The 18385-nt window shown below is 35.2% G+C and overlaps 3 protein-coding genes, 1 long non-coding RNA gene and 1 pseudogene across 6 annotated transcripts in view; 3 read left to right on the top strand and 2 right to left on the bottom strand.

The window, feature by feature from the left end:
- Positions 1–21: 21 nt before the first annotated feature.
- On the top strand, positions 22–4080 carry LOC141429758 (uncharacterized). Of its 3 annotated transcripts, none has more exons than XR_012451571.1 (4): positions 22–706; positions 806–1374; positions 1853–2013; positions 3496–4080. It is a non-coding gene; the product is annotated as an uncharacterized lncRNA (long non-coding RNA). The 3 variants fall into 3 exon arrangements; XR_012451570.1 differs by lacking the exon at positions 3496–4080 and adding an exon at positions 2416–2546; XR_012451569.1 differs by lacking the exon at positions 3496–4080 and having other exon boundaries at positions 1853–2546.
- A 13-nt stretch (positions 4081–4093) lies between these two features.
- LOC141429757 (uncharacterized) lies at positions 4094–5364 on the bottom strand (annotated as a pseudogene).
- Positions 5365–6009: 645 nt separating this feature from the next.
- Positions 6010–7278, top strand: Phb2 (prohibitin 2). The gene has a single exon (XM_074089742.1). The coding sequence runs from the start codon at positions 6135–6137 to the stop codon at positions 7032–7034; it is 900 nt and encodes a 299-aa protein (XP_073945843.1). The 5' UTR covers positions 6010–6134; the 3' UTR covers positions 7035–7278.
- Positions 7279–8670: 1392 nt separating this feature from the next.
- NdufV3 (NADH:ubiquinone oxidoreductase subunit V3) lies at positions 8671–9152 on the bottom strand. Its single transcript, XM_074089741.1, has one exon. It carries the CDS (start codon positions 9059–9061, stop codon positions 8753–8755), a length of 309 nt encoding a protein of 102 aa, XP_073945842.1. The 5' UTR covers positions 9062–9152; the 3' UTR covers positions 8671–8752.
- A 2110-nt stretch (positions 9153–11262) lies between these two features.
- The window catches only part of LOC141429755 (uncharacterized), a 31911-nt gene continuing 24788 nt past the window's right edge, over positions 11263–18385 (top strand). The window contains 2 exon segments of the mRNA XM_074090255.1: positions 11263–16750; positions 17154–17236. Of these exon segments, the coding sequence (XP_073946356.1) occupies positions 11447–16750; positions 17154–17236 (5387 nt within the window). The 5' untranslated portion in view covers positions 11263–11446.

The raw sequence follows: 18385 nt of genomic DNA, 5'->3' as shown, positions 1-18385 counted from the left end.
GTCATATCCAATTAAACTTCATTAGTATTCTTTCTATATTGTCTTATCCAGTTTAACTTCTTCAGTGTTTGCTTTCTATGTTGTCACATCCAATAAAACTTCTTCAGTTATAGTCAAGTCCGGTGTATAAATATTCAATCCAGAAAATACAAGATAATTATTTAAAACTTCTATGTAACCTACATAGATGATCCTTTAAAAATCCCTGTAAGGAAATAGTCTGACAGCTCTGATTTGACGCCTGTCAGTTGATTTACCAATTACTTAAACTAACCTACACTACACTGAAACGATAGAAAATTAGGAATATACAAAGAATGAAGCAATATTATAACTTTGTACATTAATGAGACAAATTATATTTCTTTTACTGTTGATACAATGAAGTTGTACAGTGGTTCATATGTAGAATGATTCTTTAACAGCTCTTGAACAGAGAGCGGGACCAGATGTGGTTCTCCGTAAATGCGGATTAATTCGTCCATCAGCACAAGGCGCTGAATGCCGAAAGACGAACAATGATAAACTATATGATCTATAGTTTGATCCTCATTTGACTGACACAATTCACAACGAGGATCACTTATAATTTTCATACGATGCAAATGATGATTGAGGCGAAAATGACCTAACCTAAGACGACAGATTGTGCTGTAAAAGCTTATATTACGATAGATATTACCTTTACGTAACCAAGATACAGATTGTAAGTTTACATTTAAGGCAGCATACCAAGAACCCTTTTTTCTACTTGCACAACATGATCCCATTGTTTTTTCCACTGAACATACATTCTTTGTTTCAGTATTGGAATAGCATCAGTATATGGGAGTAGGACATCAAAACTAACATCAATAGATGGAGGAGAGTTCGCAATTGACTGAGCCAAGAAATCTACATTTTCATTACCAGATACGCCTATATGTGAAGGAGTCCACATGAATTCGATAACAAATTTGTTTTTTATGTGAAGCTCAGACCAAAGATCTTTAATTAGGAAAATTAAATAATTTGTATTAGATTTTACTTTATTATTTTTTATAGCTTTTAATACACTCATACTATCACTGACAATTACCCATTTACATGCCTCTTTTTGCCTTGATATGTGCTTCAGTGCACAAAGAATAGCGAATGCCTCAGCTGTGAAAATACTAGCATGTTTGTCTATTTTGAAACCAAGACCCATTTTGTTTTCGGAGTTGTATATAGCTGAAGATACACTAGACTCATTCTTTGATCCATCTGTATAAATGAATTTAAAACCATTCCATGAAGCTAATTTCTCATATACTTGTTCCTTTCTGGAGAGACCATTATCAATCACAACATTTATAGGACTAAATTTACTTTCATAAGGCCCATCGAAACAAGGTAAGTGGTTATTGCTTTTATGTATACTAATTTGATTTAAAAAACTGCTAAATTCAGATAGGCCCTGCAAAACATAAAAAGATTTTTGGAAAGGCAATAGATTAATATTCAAGAGTTCTTTTAAAAGGTGGTTGTCATATTCAGCATGTAGTTTTACAACAAATCTTTCCTTCAAATATGCAAGTCTTATTGTTACTGGAGGGAGATTACACTCTACTTGTAATGAAACAATAGGAGTGGTTTTAAATGCTCCAGTCACAACGCGCATGCACTTATTTTGAATTTTTTCTAAACTCTCTATAATTTTATGGTCTGAAGCAAAACACATAAACCCATATTCAAAATGACTGCGAACTAAAGATTTATAAAGCATAAGTAATATTTTGGGGTCAGCCCCCCATTTTGTACCACGCAATGACTTAAGGATATTAAAAGCTTTATGGCTTTGACTTCTAAATGCTCAGCATATTTTTTCCAGGATAAATTGTGACAAAATATGACACCCAAAAACTTGGTATCTGTGACTATTGGCAGAGGTGTATTATTATACAATAAAGAGGGCAAAGTAGCTTTAGATTTTAGACCAAAAACGACAACTTTAGACTTCGATGGATTAACTGCGAGATTTAAATAAGAGAGGTAATTATGGAGTTTTGTTAATGCTAAGTTTAAGTTATTTATTATTGTGTTAGAATTATTTCCAGATAAATATACAACAAGGTCATCGGCAAATTGTAAATTTTTGATATTAGGACCCATTACCAAATTTAAGCGACGTATATACAGAATGAAGATCAGAGGGGATAAAATTCCACCCTGACAAACTCCTATGGAAGATAGTCGAGGACCAAACAATTCACCATCATACTTCACAAACACTTTTCTACAAGATAGAAATTTTTGAATCCACTGTACAACTTTAAGTGGAATACATATATTTAACAGTTCTGTACATAAAATATCAATATTTACATTGTTAAAAGCACCAGTAATATCAAAAAACACTGAAATAAGTTTGTTGTTATTTTTGATGCTTTTCAGTATATCTAAATGAAACAAAGATATGCTTTCACGTGCTGAACGACCTCTACGAAAACCATACTGATTGTTTGGAAGCAATCCATTATGTTCTACATAATATTCAAGACGCTGCTTAAGTAATTGTTCAAAGACTTTCCTGCGCATGATGTCAATGTTATAGGACGATAAGAGTCTGGATTAAACCTAGGTTTGTCAGATTTTAATATAGGAATGATGCAATCAGTTGTCCATTCAGGTGGTATGTCGTTTTTTGTCCAAAGTGCATTGTAAATATTTAGTAAAATAATCAGACAACTCTCTGGCAGTTTCTTGAACATCATATATGGAATTCCATCTAAACCAAACGAAGTATCCCTGCGTGAATATATTGCAGATTTCAATTCTTCAAGGGTAAATAAGTTTATGAGATAATCATTGTGCGGGCTGGAAGGGGATTCAAGAGACAAACTACTTACATTTTCCACACTATCAGGAGTATATTTTTGCAAGAAATCTAGAATCCATTCATGATTACTATTAGAGTGTCGAGGAACATAAGTTTTTATTGAATTGCGCATGAAGCGCCAAATTACTGACAATGGAGTAAACCGATTAAAAGAAGTGCAAAGATCAGCCCAAGAATTTTGTCTTTCTGTTTTAATAACAAGTTTTTTCTTAGCTTGGAGTTTCTTAAATTCTAGGTAATTTTCTAAAGTAAAATTTTGTTTAAAATTGATGTACGCCTGTTTGGAGTTTTGAACAGCTGTGGAACATTTATCATTCCACCATGGAAGATTAGATTTTTCTTAGATTTTCTAACAGTACAAAAACGATTAGGACTATTTGTCATGGGACTGGGACCTTTATGATTCGGTATGGACTCTGTGACAGCACACATTAGGATATTCGTGAACAAATTGTAGGCCTCAAGAGGCGTGTAAGAGTCGAACTGAAAGTTATTTAACTTACACTCCACCTTCTCGGCATACATTTGCCAATTCACCATTTTAAAATTGGGGTGAGTGGGCAAATGTACTCCATTTACGTTATTATTTACAAAATTATTTACATTGTTATTTAGAACCAAATTGATTATTCCAGGTAGATGATAACTACCCAGAGGATCGTCGTGAACTGACCAAGTACAAAGAGGAGCCAACGATGGAGAAACTATGGCTAGATCCAACGCATTAGGACGCCAAGTCATAGAGCCCACAGTAGTGGGTGTACCATCATTTAAAAGTACCAGAAAATTATCATCAACAACATCTAACACAGTACGACCACGTGATGAAGTAGAACAACAACCCCAAGACGTGTGATGAGCATTAAAGTCTCCTGCGATTATCATGGGTTCGGGTATAGATTTAATGAAATTTTCAAATTTTGTTTTTTTCAAAAACTGGGTTGCAATTTGTAGGGCTATAAAAGCTTACTATACTAATTTGTTTACTATTAACAGATATTTGTATACAAATATTTTGAAGAGAGTCATCAAAAAATGTGTTAATTTTGTTATATGCAATACTATTATGTATCAGAATACATACACCATTATGTTTGTTACCACAATCATTGCGCTCTATGTTAAACCCAGGGACCTTTAGCCTCAGATGAGGCTTTAACCAGGTTTCGCAAATGATCGCAATATCTATATATTCTTGATATAAAAAGTTTGTAAATTCGTGCCTATGTGGAGTATACTCTGAGCGTTCCAATGTACGATTTTGAGGGCGTTCATTATGCTTTAGATTGAGCGTTCCCTCTTATCGTACCTTGGAACGCTGCACGTATTGTTTCTGTATTTATAGGCGATTCGTTTTTATTAGCTACTAGCTTTATGATCACTTGCGTGATCATATTTAAAAATGATTGAGATTTAAGCATATTCTCTAAGTAGGTTTCAGCTGTCCTAGCAGCTAGTTGGGGGAAAGACTTTTCATTAAATAGATCGGCATAGGCTGCAGTTCGGGATTTGATTTTGTTTTCTTCTATTTTGTTTTTTTTTAATAGGACAAGACGCGGAAATTGCAATATGTTTACCCTTGCAGTTGGCGCAAACTGGATTTTGTTTGTCGGCGCCACAGGCCTTATAATTGTGATTTTCGGAACAGATAGAACAAACCTCATTATTTTTGCAAAATTTAGCAATATGTCCAAACTGTTGGCACTTTAAGCATTGCTTAACTGGAGGGACATATTGCGTCACCTCGTGTCTCCATGAGTCCAGGTACACGTACTCAGGCAGCTGGGTAGAGGCAAACGTTACTGCGACAGTCTGCGTGGGAATATACGCGACCTCGCCCCCATCTGCCCTCACCCTGCGCATGAATCGCCGCACCTGGATGACGTTTCGTGAGCTGCCGATCATTGCGAATATATTTTTATTCGATAAACCAACTGGGACAGATTTTACAACTCCAGTAACTTCTGTGTCTGCTGCGGGGATTGAGGCGTTAAGCCCCAATTCGTCTAGGAATTTATTGTGACCTAAAAACGTGTTGGCATTGTTTGACAAATCGAATGTTATAGCCACTTTATATTTATTCATAGGCCTCAGATGTAGCACTCCCGATATGGCGTATTTTCTTATGGCCTGGGACAAGTTTACTTTATCGCCATCCGAAAACGGCTTGTCGGCGCATTGGTGTTGAGAGGACACAACGAAGTCTCGCCTCTGTGAATTTTCTGGATATTTACGAGAATAATTTGTTACCTTGTACGGCCTGTACTTATCTGCATCGTTTTCATAATCGGAGTCCTCGGCGGAGGACCCTCTGTCTTCAGCACCTTCTTTTTTTTTCCGTTTTTTAGATTTCTCCCGTCCCATTATAGCTTATGTAATATTTACACACTTATCCGTAAGTATGTACAGATATTTACACCTAAAATATACAATATATACAGAATTATTAATAATTATAAATATTTCTTTTGGAAATTCGCGCCTTTCCCTCTCAAAGGTTCCCGCCTTTTTTCTGCACCACCAAGACATTTTGTTTTTGATTTGTCACTCATGTCAACGAACTTAGCTGTCAATTCGCAGGGCTACTACGAAACTCGGAACTCGAAGTTCGTATCGTACCGTCTCTTTCGCTCTCGTATTCAACAGTATAAGTGTCAGAGGGACCGCACGACTCGAACTTGGAGTTTCGAGCTTTGTAGTAGCCTAGCCCTGCAGCTGTGACAATTTTCAAGCTGCATATACACTGGTATGATATAACGTCCATTCCAACGTGAACTGATATATCAATCGCCAACAAATAGGTGGTCAAAAAGTGAAGTATTGTCGGTGTGTTGTAGTAGTGCTCACATATTACTATTTAATAGATTTTACGCTGCAGTGCAGTAACAAATTCACAAGCATTTTGGTGTCACATATCTGTTAAGCTTCCGCAACATTGCTATTTCATGAATTATCATGTCTGTGTCTCTAACAAATGCCGATTATCACAATTTGGCAAACGTGTTTAACAGGCAAAATGGCAGCCCAAAACTATTCTTTCAACGAATGGGTTTTGTTGGCTTTCGTTGGGCCGGTGTGTATGCCGCTTTGACTAAAGGACTCAACTCACAACTCAACTCCCATGACCAGAAATTAGTAATTAAAAAAAAAAATCTTGTCTATGCATGTTGCACAATTTGTCTCGTTCTTTACTTAATGTCTATTTAGGTTATATTCGATTTAGCTTTTTGCTAGAAAATTGTTCTTATTGTAGTTTTTGTTTAACTTTTCAACAATGGCTCAAAGTAAGCTTAACGACATGGCGGGCAAATTTGCGAAAGGTGGACCTCCCGGGCTGGGCATCGGCCTGAAATTGGTGGCTGTCGTCGGCGCGGCGGCTTATGGTGTCTCACAGTCATTGTTTACCGTCGAAGGTGGCCACCGGGCGATCATGTTCAACAGGATCGGAGGTATACAACAGCACGTCATGAGCGAGGGCTTGCACTTCCGTATCCCCTGGTTCCAGTATCCCATCATTTATGACATCAGATCCCGACCCCGAAAAATTTCTTCACCAACCGGCTCCAAAGACTTACAGATGGTAAATATTTCGCTGAGAGTACTCTCACGTCCCGACTCTGCCAGCCTTCCCACGATGTACAGACAGCTCGGCACCGATTATGACGAGAAAGTCTTGCCTTCCATCTGCAATGAAGTACTGAAGTCCGTTGTAGCGAAATTCAACGCCTCACAGCTCATCACACAGCGTCAACAAGTTTCTCTGCTTATCCGGAGAGAGCTTGTGGAGCGAGCATCAGACTTCAACATTATTCTTGATGACGTCTCTGTGACAGAACTTAGTTTCGGCAAGGAGTACACAGCCGCCGTTGAAGCCAAACAAGTGGCTCAACAGGAAGCTCAGCGTGCTGCTTTCGTAGTGGAAAGAGCCAAGCAAGAGCGCCAGCAGAAAATTGTTCAGGCCGAGGGTGAAGCTGAAGCTGCAGAGATGTTGGGAAAAGCCATGGGCATGAGCCCTGGTTACTTGAAACTTCGCAAAATCCGTGCAGCTCAGAGCATTTCGAGAATGATTGCCCAATCCCAGAACAGAGTCTTCCTCCCGGGTAATAGCTTGATGATTAACCTGCAGGATCCATCCTTCGATGACTTGTCGGAGAAGCTGACTAAGAAGAAGTAACATACTGCATCGGCGGAGTGCACTGAGCCTCTGGAGCTAGCTGCCGCTCTGTCCGATGTGGAAGTTGCTGTAATCAGCGGTGCGGCTTCAGTTGCCATATAGCGCTATTGTTTCTTGTATTGAGCATTTCTAAGCCGAAGATTACAACTAGAATGGATTTCTAAAATGTTGCATTTTATGTTAATTAGTTGTAGGTCTATAGTATGTATGGGATAATCAAAGATTAAAGTATCTTACAAATTCATTCTTCTTTTTTTACACTTCACTGGTGTTTTATTAAAACTTTCATAACCGAAAGTCCTGATGACTTAACATTTTTTACTTACACTTTCACAAACAAGGATACTCTTACAAGGAGTGGCAAGGAACAACAGGCTCTTTATTTATTTACTATCAATCTTGTATTTATATTGTATTGTATAGCCAACAGTCACTTTCGAGAACCCTGGCCCAGTTAAACATAATGATTCCTAGCAAAGATTAAAAGTTGAGAACACTTGAAAGTAGGTATTTTATTTTCATTCAATCAAATGGGAAATTCATTGAATGGGTTCTTATTGACTTTTAATGCATATAATGAACCCCACTTTGGGATGTCAATACAGAACCAATAAAAATTCTGGGATTACAAATAGGTGTGAAAATATACATAGTTTGATTTAGACCTTTGATCATGTGTTTGTCAACTTAAGTGTAATTCATAAAATTATTAAATTAAGTATCTTTATTGCTATACAGATAGCAAAAAAAAAAGCATTTCAACAATTTGATTCATGAAGCAGCTTAGTTATGGTTTACAAGAAACAGGACTGCAGGATCAGATAAAGGCAGATGCAATCTAAAGATCTAGAATAGATAATTTGAACTTCAATCTCCTTCTCATCATTAAGTACCTATTGATAAACTAATAAACAAAATAAATGTACCTGCTGAATGTAAATGAATTTTTGTTCTCATATAAGCATAAAGATGATAAAATCGAGTGTTGTGTTAATATTTATAAAAGGTTTTGAGGCTGCATCTTCAGAATTTCTTTGGTCACCCGCAACCTTATGATAACAAAGAAATATATACCTATATTGGGAGCAAAGAAATGCTTTTAGTTCATTAATATGGACCTCTGCAAAGTAATACTAGATTCAATAAATTATTTAATAGTTGTAAATACCATTACCTTACTATAGTTAACCTAATCCTAATAAAAGAAATGGAGATATAACATATTGCAAGAAAAACATTAATTTAAAAGTAACATGTAGCTATCTAAACAAAAGAGTCCAATTTCTTTGAATTTAAGGCAGCTATAACAGAGCAGGTACTGCTATATACAAATTACTACAGATCATTTTTATGGACAGATTCAATATGGGTTCTTTTCATCTGCTTTTTTTTGTTTCTACACAAATAACTTCAGTAATTATAGTCAGATTTAGAAAATTCTTCATTTATTTACAAGGTTCTAACACCAGAATTATCCTGGAGTAGTCCCATATGAACTATAAAATATTGGTTCAGTATAATTTACATTTTGGAGTTTTATAACACTGGTTAAAATTATAAGAAATAATATCATTGACTAGTACCTAGTACCTATCTGTGAACCATTTCAAGCACACTTAAGTAAAACAACAACTAGTTTATTCAATAATAATTTACTATCAATAACTCAACAACTAACAATATAATATACAAGTTCAGAGACCAGACATATGAGGGCTTCATTTCTTCAGGGCAGACGGCTGGGGGCAGCGGTACTTAGACATCTCAATTTCCGCCTCAAAATAAGACATGTTATTGTAGCAGAAGTATTCTGGAACTTTATAAGCTCCTGATTTGTTAGGGTCAACCCCTGGACCCACGGGCTGTGATGCAGGGGCGATGCAGGCATGGCTCAGTCCAGTGACATTTGCATTCACCTTCCCTGACGCTGGTGCTGGAGGTGATGACGGGCTCTGAGGTGCTCCCTCGCTAAAACATCGCGAAATAACTCTCAAGCCATTGCTCCTTAGTGCAGATCGGGCAATCATTATTGCTATTTTATTATACAACCAAATTAGATAAAATAAAGCTGTCAAGAACTATAAATAAAAAAATAGTTTATTGAAAGTTAGGGATGTAAATAAAAACTCGATAGCGAAAGGAATCGATTATTTAATTCTATTCGTCTATTCGAGTATTTTAGAAATTAGATTACTTAAAGAAAATCAGCGCTTGACATGACAGCGTATGACAACTAACTCCTAAATATTTTATAAGGCCTTATGCCTTACATACTGCCTCTCACTCAGGGTGGCATCGCTAAAACCACTCCATGAACGAGAACTAGAGACTGTTCAACGGGCAGTGCTCAATAAAAGTTCCCACAAATAACTTTAGTCTTACGAGTACATCAATTATTTATTTCAAAAATGACTAGTAATTCACGATATACCAATATCGACTATACTATACTACAATGTAACCATATACAAGGCGATTGCCATCTTACTCAGAGCACGCCATGCAAATTCAATCAAATCTCTTTCCAAGTTCAATCAAATTAACTGACAGCATGTGTCGAAAGGATGTACATTTTACAATCGTTTTTTTTATTTTACGCAACATTTTAATTTTCTTTAGTGCGCGCGCGAGGCCCCTAGCCGAAGCGGGCCCCTAGACAGTTGCCTATTCTGCCTAATGGTTAATCCAGTCCTAACCTTACTCTGATACATTTTTGGTAATAAGGCAATACAATAAATCTCAAAAAACAATATGTGTCTTGGTCGAAAGTATAACGAAACTGAGAATGTCATTGTAGACTTTAAATAAACGTATACACACACACGCGCGCACGCACAAACACAACCGCACAATTTATAACAAACAAATGAACTGACTACAAAAAAACCATAAAAATATTTATGTACCAGTTTGAAGTCAGTCAGTCAGTGCCATTATACACCCACCGTTTTATGATGTGTGGTATGAATGAAATTTTTTATCCGCATTAGCCCCTCGGGGAACTACAACTCAAGCACTCTTATTCTGAGAGAAGACCTGTTTCCTTCCAGCAATTTGAAAACATTTTGAAAATAAAAATAAATGTTTAATTTTTTTAACTAAAATTATCGATTACTGAATTATCGATCTTTTTGTAGAATGTACATCCCTACGAAATTCATAGACAAGGATAAAGTGACTGATTGTTTTTTAATTTCAAATAGTTCTGCCAGTGCTGCCAGCCACAGCCACAGAATTTTTAATATTTATATGTTGCTTAGGCGTCTACAAATAAATAAAGTTGGAATTTTAGTATTTACAATTTAGTTATGTTACGATTGATTTTACCTTTGAAATTAATTGCATTTTTCTTTCGGTTTTAAAATATGAATGACAAATTTTTAATTTGCCCAAAACCAAAAAAGCACGGATCGTTATGATAGCTGTAAAGCTAGCTATAGGAATATTCGCGTCTATACACTGTGTGCGTCTATGGTTCTTTTTCACGACTGTTTTGTAGTTTATCTACCTTTGCTTATTTCGCCGATTATCGAATCTTGCAGTGAATTATGTGTACGATTTGAAGTAAAATCCATAACTGTTACGCGCAAGAATGTGTTACAATCATTGCTAATTCTGTTAGCTATTCAGAGATCCCGTAAAGCGCTAGTTCAGCCATTTACATGAAAGGTGAGTACAAAAAACGATACCTTAAGTTTTTTTTTAATATTCCAGTTAAGCATTGGTTTCACTACTGCTACTGTGACAAAATATACAGAAATTATTATCCATGTTGTTATACTTACAAGTTTATGTTAACAGATCGCGTAAAATTGTGCATACATGATCGTTGTCATATAATATAGCGATTTGTATAGATCTATTTGCCGCTATTTTCTATTTATATTTATGTATATGCTCGTATAACCCGACCAATTTGTAATGGTCGAGCAGCAGGTGGAAAGTACGTTCCGTTTCATGTAAACTTACGTAACAATGAAGTTCGGAAACGTAATTCTAACTACACGATACGGCTTGGCTGATTTGAGTAGGTATATTACAAAAGATGGCTGCCCTAATACGCTTATAAATAATTATATCTTAAAATTATTGTATAGACTGCGTGTGATTAGTCAATCAACTTCTAATTGTTCGGATCAACGTGAACTTTTCAGTAAGTTGTCATGTTGTCAAAAATAGGTGCATCCGAAACTGAACGATTTTTTACTCTATGGTTTTTTATTTTCTTTCGTATTTGGTAGAGTTATAATTCTTCTGCGTTGCGTTGCCTTTTCCTGCCTGTCTTGTCTGCTCTATTATACATAGTGATTCAGAAATTATTGATGAATTATTTTGTGCGTGTTTCAATCAGATACGGGCTAGTTTCTGTATATTCTGCGTCAGTGATTCATGTGAAAAGTTAGCAACTCAAAATGGCAGAAGAAGTACCTATTAGCGACGTTCTTTGTAATGCTACGGAGTATTTGCGTAAACTGGGGTCCAATTTACAAAGTCGTTCGGAGAACCTCAAACATAGAAGAATAACTAAAGACAAACTGAGAAATGCACACGCAGTTCGTAAAGCGGCTTCTAAGCTTTTATTATTGTGTGAGTTATCGAAAAAATCGCTCGAAAATGTCGAAAATGGCGTGAAAAGGGTGTTGACGATTGTAGATTCCTCGCGGCGCTCGCCGATTGTTGGCGCCAAAAGTGAAATGGTTTCTCTTGAGCGCCGGAGCCCCTGTAAAGAATACTTCTACTTTGAATATGACTCTTACAAGTTAAAAATATCAAAGAAGATTTTATTGAAACATTACACATCTTTGAAAGTTCACGCCAAAAGTATGCCGGCGACTATGTTGGACAAGTATCCTGTTTACTACAATTGTAATTTATACCAAAAACGGAAGAAGGCGAAAGCCAGTGAAAATGAAAACAAATACGAAGTAAAAGATGTAGCTGTTAGAATGAAGAAAAATAGTGAAAAGAATGAAACTCTTAGTTCCGATTCTCATGATACTGGAAACGTTAACATAGATTTGGCGAAAGAAAACGAAAGTGATGATGTTTCTAAAACACCAAAAATAGGTGAAAATATTACAGAAAAAACGCATAACAATGGAACAGTAGAATCTAATAGTAAAAATGAAAAAGGAATAAAGTCTGTTTCCAAGGAATCTGAGACTGAGAGTAAACAAAACGAAACTCTCTTGAAAAAGGATAATGAATCAGAGAAAAATAGAATTGATGTATTACAAACACCCTGTGATGTGGAGAAAGATATGGAAAACTTAGATAGTCATACAGACAAAGCTATTAAAATGGATAAAGCAAAGAAAAATCACTGTGATATGGTATGTGAAACAAGTAGTGAGTCAAAACCTCAGTCAGAAAGTAACTTGGAACCAGAGTTAATAAGTGAAAGCATATCTGATGAAAATAAACCTACTGAAGAAAAGGATAATGAGCTAAGAATCAAATATATAGCAGGAACAACTAGAAAATCCAAATGTGTCAGATTTTTATATGAAACTTCAGAAAGTAGCTGCGAAGATAATGTGAAAGGCAATGACAGAAAAAAAAGAAAACTTGATAAGGAATCTGAATGTAATGATATTGTTGACTTAATAGATGAATCACCAAAGAAAACTGAGATGTCTCATGAACTTACAGAAAAAACAGAACAGAAATGTGATGAGTCTGAATCTAAGCCAAAACCCATGCTAAAGTTAGTAAGTCTTGATAAATTACTGAAACCAGATGTAATACAGAAATTAGAGGGTAGTACTGGTACAAAAGTATTGAAACAAACAAGCATAAAAACATACAGAGGTAAGATACAAAAAAGAGATGAGACTTGTTTGTTAGAAAAAAGAAAAGAAGTGAGTGGCTTCAAGCCCAAGAAATTTAATGTTATTGTGATGAGGCTGCCTAAATTTTGTGACAGCTTTTTATGTAAATATGGATTAAAAACAATAGTGAGAGATGGTTATATTGTTTATAAAAAAGGTGATAAAGAAGTAATAGGATGTGAAAATATAGAATTGGATGTAACTATAAATAAATATCGGGAAAAAGGAAAAAATTGTAATGATGATATTGCTGATAAGAGTAAAAAAGAGTTGGATGAAGGGGTTGTAAAGACTAAAAATGCACTATTAAATTCTGACTCTGATAGCTCCGATACTATAACTAAGCCTTCTCCAACTACTAAAAATAGAACTACAGAAAAAGATGCTGTTTCCAATACCAAGGCTGCGTTACTTAGTTCTGACTCTGATAGTTCAGAAAGCAAAAATCGGCAAAAAACTAAAAAGAAACATTCCTTGTCCCAAACCAAGGTAACATTACTTGATTCTGATAGTTCTGATAGTATAAAGACAACAAAAACACCGATAAAATATGCCTTATCTGGATCTAAGACTGCATTACTTGAATCAGACTCTGATAACTCCGCTAGCAAGAGGAAATCTAAAACGTCAGAAAAAAAAACCTCATCCAAATCGAAGACTGCATTACTTCAATCGGACTCTGATAATTCCGATAGCAAGAGGAAATCTAAAACGCCAGAAAAAGATACCTTGTCCAAATCTAAGACTGCATTACTTGAATCAGACTCTGATAATTCTGATAGCAAGAAGAAATCTAAAACATCAAAAAAAAATACCTCATCCAAATCTAAGATTGCATTTCTTGAATTAGATTCTGATAACTCCGATAGCAAGAAGAAATGTAAAACGTCAGAAAATAATACCTTGTCGAAATCTAAGACTGCATTACTTGAATCAGACTCTGATAAGTCTAACAGCGAAGAAAAATCTCAAACATCAAAAAAAGATACCTTCTCTAAATCTAAGACTGCATTACTTGAATCAGACTCTGATAACTCCGATAGCAAGAGGAAATCTAAAACGTCAGAAAAAAAAACCTCATCCAAATCGAAGACTGCATTACTTCAATCGGACTCTGATAATTCCGATAGCAAGGCCAAATCTAAAACGCCAGAAAAAGATACCTTGTCGAAATCTAAGACTGCATTACTTGAGTCAGACTCTGATAATTCCGATAGCAAGAGGAAATCTAAAACGCCAGAAAAAGATACCTTGTCCAAATCTAAGACTGCATTACTTGAATCAGACTCTGATAATTCTGATAGCAAGAAGAAATCTAAAACATCAAAAAAAAATACCTCATCCAAATCTAAGATTGCATTTCTTGAATTAGATTCTGATAACTCCGATAGCAAGAAGAAATGTAAAACGTCAGAAAATAATACCTTTTCGAAATCTAAGACTGCATTACTTGAATCAGACTCTGATAAGTCTAACAGCGAAGAAAAATCTCAAACATCAAAAAAAGATACCTTCTCTAAATCTAAGACTGCATTACTTGAATCAGACTCTGATAACTCCGATAGCAAGAGGAAATCTAAAACATCAGAAAAAAAAACCTCATCCAAATCGAAGACTGCATTACTTCAATCGGACTCTGATAATTCCGATAGCAAGGCCAAATCTAAAACGCCAGAAAAAGATACCTTGTCGAAATCTAAGACTGCATTACTTGAGTCAGACTCTGATAATTCCGATAGCAAGAGGAAATCTAAAACGCCAGAAAAAGATACCTTGTCCAAATCTAAGACTGCATTACTTGAATCAGACTCTGATAATTCTGATAGCAAGAAGAAATCTAAAACATCAGAAAAAAATACCTCATCCAAATCTAAGATTGCATTTCTTGAATTAGATTCTGATAACTCCGATAGCAAGAAGAAATGTAAAACGTCAGAAAATAATACCTTGTCGAAATCTAAGACTGCATTACTTGAATCAGACTCTGATAAGTCTAACAGCGAAGAAAAATCTCAAACATCAAAAAAAGATACCTTCTCTAAATCTAAGACTGCATTACTTGAATCAGACTCTGATAACTCCGATAGCAAGAGGAAATCTAAAACATCAGAAAAAAAAACCTCATCCAAATCGAAGACTGCATTACTTCAATCGGACTCTGATAATTCCGATAACAAGGGCAAATCTAAAACGCCAGAAAAAGATACCTTGTCGAAATCTAAGACTGCATTACTTGAGTCAGACTCTGATAATTCCGATAGCAAGAGGAAATCTAAAACGCCAGAAAAAGATACCTTGTCCAAATCTAAGACTGCATTACTTGAATCAGATTCTGATAACTCCAATAGCAAGAAGAAATCTAAAACGTCAGAAAAAAATACCTTGTCCAAATCTAAGACTGCATTACTTGAATCAGACTCTGATAATTCCGATAGCAAGAGGAAATCTAAAATGTCAGAAAAAAAAACCTCATCTAAATCGAAGGCATTACTTCGATCGGACTCTGATAATACCGATAGCAAGGGCAAATCTAAAACGCCTGAAAAAGATACCTTGTCGAAATCTAAGACTGCATTACTTGAACCAGACTCTGATAACTCCGATAGTAGGAAAAAATGTAAAGCATTAGAAAAAAATACCTTGTCCAAATCTAAGATGGCATTACTTGATTCAGACTCTGATAATTCCGATAGCAAGAGGAAATCTAAAATGTCAGAAAAAAAAACCTCATCTAAATCGAAGGCATTACTTCAATCGGACTCTGATAATTCCGATAGCAAGGGCAAATCTAAAACGCCAGAAAAAGATACCGTGTCGAAATCTAAGACTGCATTACTTGAACCAGACTCTGATAACTCTGATAGTAAGAAAAAATGTAAAGCATTAGAAAAAAATACCTTGTCCAAATCTAAGACTGCATTATTTGAATCAAACTCTGATAACTCTGATAGCAAGAGAAAATCTAAAACGCCAGGAAAAGATGCTTTGTCTGCATCTAAGACAGCATTACTTAATTCAGACTCTGAAAACTCAGACAGCAAGGGGAAATCTAAAACATCAGAAAGAAATACCTTGTCCGAATCTAAGTCTGCATTGCTCGAATCAGACTCTGATTCAAGTAGTAAGAGTAAACAAGAAACTAAAATAAGAGATTCATTATCAAGAAACAAAACTTCGCTACTTAATTCCGATTCTGATAATTCAGATGTTGAAAACAATCCTGTAAAATCTAAAAAAAATATATCTATAACCAAAAATGCATTACTAGATTCAGACTCACATAGTTCAGATAGCAAAAACAAAACTGCCTTAATAAATAATCCCTGCTCAGAGAGACCTATGTCTGAAAGTATAAATGAGCAAATTGAGACATTATCATGTAATAATGAACCCAATGAATCAACCAACTTGGTATCAGATAGTCCAAGTAAAAATGGAAAAGGTAACGACGCCGATGTAGATGAATCCAATTTGTCAAAGTCTGTTGAGTCCCCTGAGGCAAATAAAAGTAAGAAGCATAAGGAAGACCAAACCACTCCCAAGTCTAAAAGAAAAATGATCATGGAAAGTATGCAAGCAAAGAAAATGCTTCTTAACTATTCGTCAAGCTCCGATACTGATGATGAACAGTTGAAAAGTGCTTTGAAAGATGTCAGGAATTCTCTGTTAAATTTATCTTCCAGTTCAGATGATGAAATAAATGTCAAAAAAATTATTAAAGCCAATCGCAGGCAGTTAGTTACACCTTCTGATTCAGATGGCAGCTTGAATAAGTCTAAATTACGAAATAAAAGGAAAAAGGAACCTTTTATAGAAAAAGCAGTAACCAGCATCGGCCAGTTTGATGGGACTAAGGATGAACAATCCGATACCTCAAGTAGCCAGGTTAGGCTAGACCAGTAATTTTTTTATGTTAACTTGGACTTGGTCCATTGTTTGGTTGATTGATACTGTAAAACACATTCCTGTCTTATATAAATTTATGTCAACGTACAATGACTGTTGTTTGTATACATGCAAGACTCATAGATTTTTGTTTTTTGTAGGCTTGTGCAAGTATAGAATGTAAGAATGTTTTATTATAATTTGACATGCCATATTTAAAATATTGATTGATTGACGTAAGAATATAATAATTAAAATAGTAATTAAATTTCATATATAATAATTATAGTGTTTTCTTTGGGTAAGGTGATTGGGTGATATAAGGTTATCATTGGGTTGCTTCAATTAGTTTGCATGAGACGGGGTTTGAGAAACAAAAAGATTAAAAGAACTGAATTTCCAGATGGGCCGCTCTAAAACCAAAGTCGCCAGTAGCAGCAACCAAAGCTCAGAAAACATGGACTCAAATGACATTGAAATTAATAGGTAAATATTATATTAATCTAAGACAAAAAATATCAGGAAAAATATTTCTTCCATTATTTTTACTAATCCATCTTGAAGAACACTGTGATAACATTTACTTTTAATTTAGTTGCGATTTTTTTATTAACAAAACAAAACATAATCCAGGCCACGCGCCCAATCTAATGTGTACCTCATGCTTATGTAATTAGAGTCCAATTTTCTTCGGATCTATCACGGGCCCCCCCAATGTAATTGGAAATGGGGGAACCTAATTAGAGTCCAAATTTCATCTTTCTTTTTCAATACCTAAAACATACCTATAGCGGCCAACGGCATAGCAAAAGTTAAAATTAATCAATGGGTGGTGAAGCAGCCCCTTAATACGGAAGATAAAGCTTGAAATTACGTGGCCTTGAAAACGGTACTAAACTTGCAATTATTTGCCTAAAAACACTAATACATTAAAATTATTAGTGGCGGATTAGGAATTATCGATGCCTCTTTCTGCCGAGTTTCTTGCGGCGCATTCTTCTTGCCAATGATGGTCTTTCCGAAAACGCTGGTAGTTTAAAAAAGACGTGTGAAAGTGCCCATTGCGGCCTATTTACTGAATAAATGATTTGAATTTGAATTTGAAAAATATGTCGCGATTGTGTCAATACGGTATTTGACAAGTCCTTAATTTGCCATATTTTAATATTATTCTGAAAATATAGATATACAGATAATATAGATATAAAAATATAGATATAAATATAGAAAACTTAAATCGGTTGAAAATTGGATTTATAGTGATTTTTTGAAAAATCTGCATACCTGTCTCTTTCTCAAACGCTTTTCTCTATGCAGCAAGTATGGCGGTACTGGCGTGTGACGTCACAAGCCAGTATGTCTTTCTCTGTCTAATCTTGAATTTCAAACCATTATAACTTTTGTTATTTGTAAAGGTAGCTTAAAAATGGTTTATCTATTCGATAACAGGCATTGTGAAGTTTTAATTTATAAAACATATACAAAATAGTCAAATACCGTATTGTGAAGGAATATTATTTTAATTTGAACAAAATTTTGAATAATTATTGAAATAAATACGTTTTTATCAAGTTGCGTTTTGTCGTATGCATTTATCCCGTTTAACTGACTGCTACGATTGACCAAATAAACCAG

This window comes from Choristoneura fumiferana, chromosome 7 (genome assembly GCF_025370935.1).
Source record: "Choristoneura fumiferana chromosome 7, NRCan_CFum_1, whole genome shotgun sequence".
NCBI classification, from domain to species: domain Eukaryota; kingdom Metazoa; phylum Arthropoda; class Insecta; order Lepidoptera; family Tortricidae; genus Choristoneura; species Choristoneura fumiferana.
Note: the sequence above shows the minus strand (reverse complement) of the source record. Positions and strands in the feature narration are given on the sequence as shown.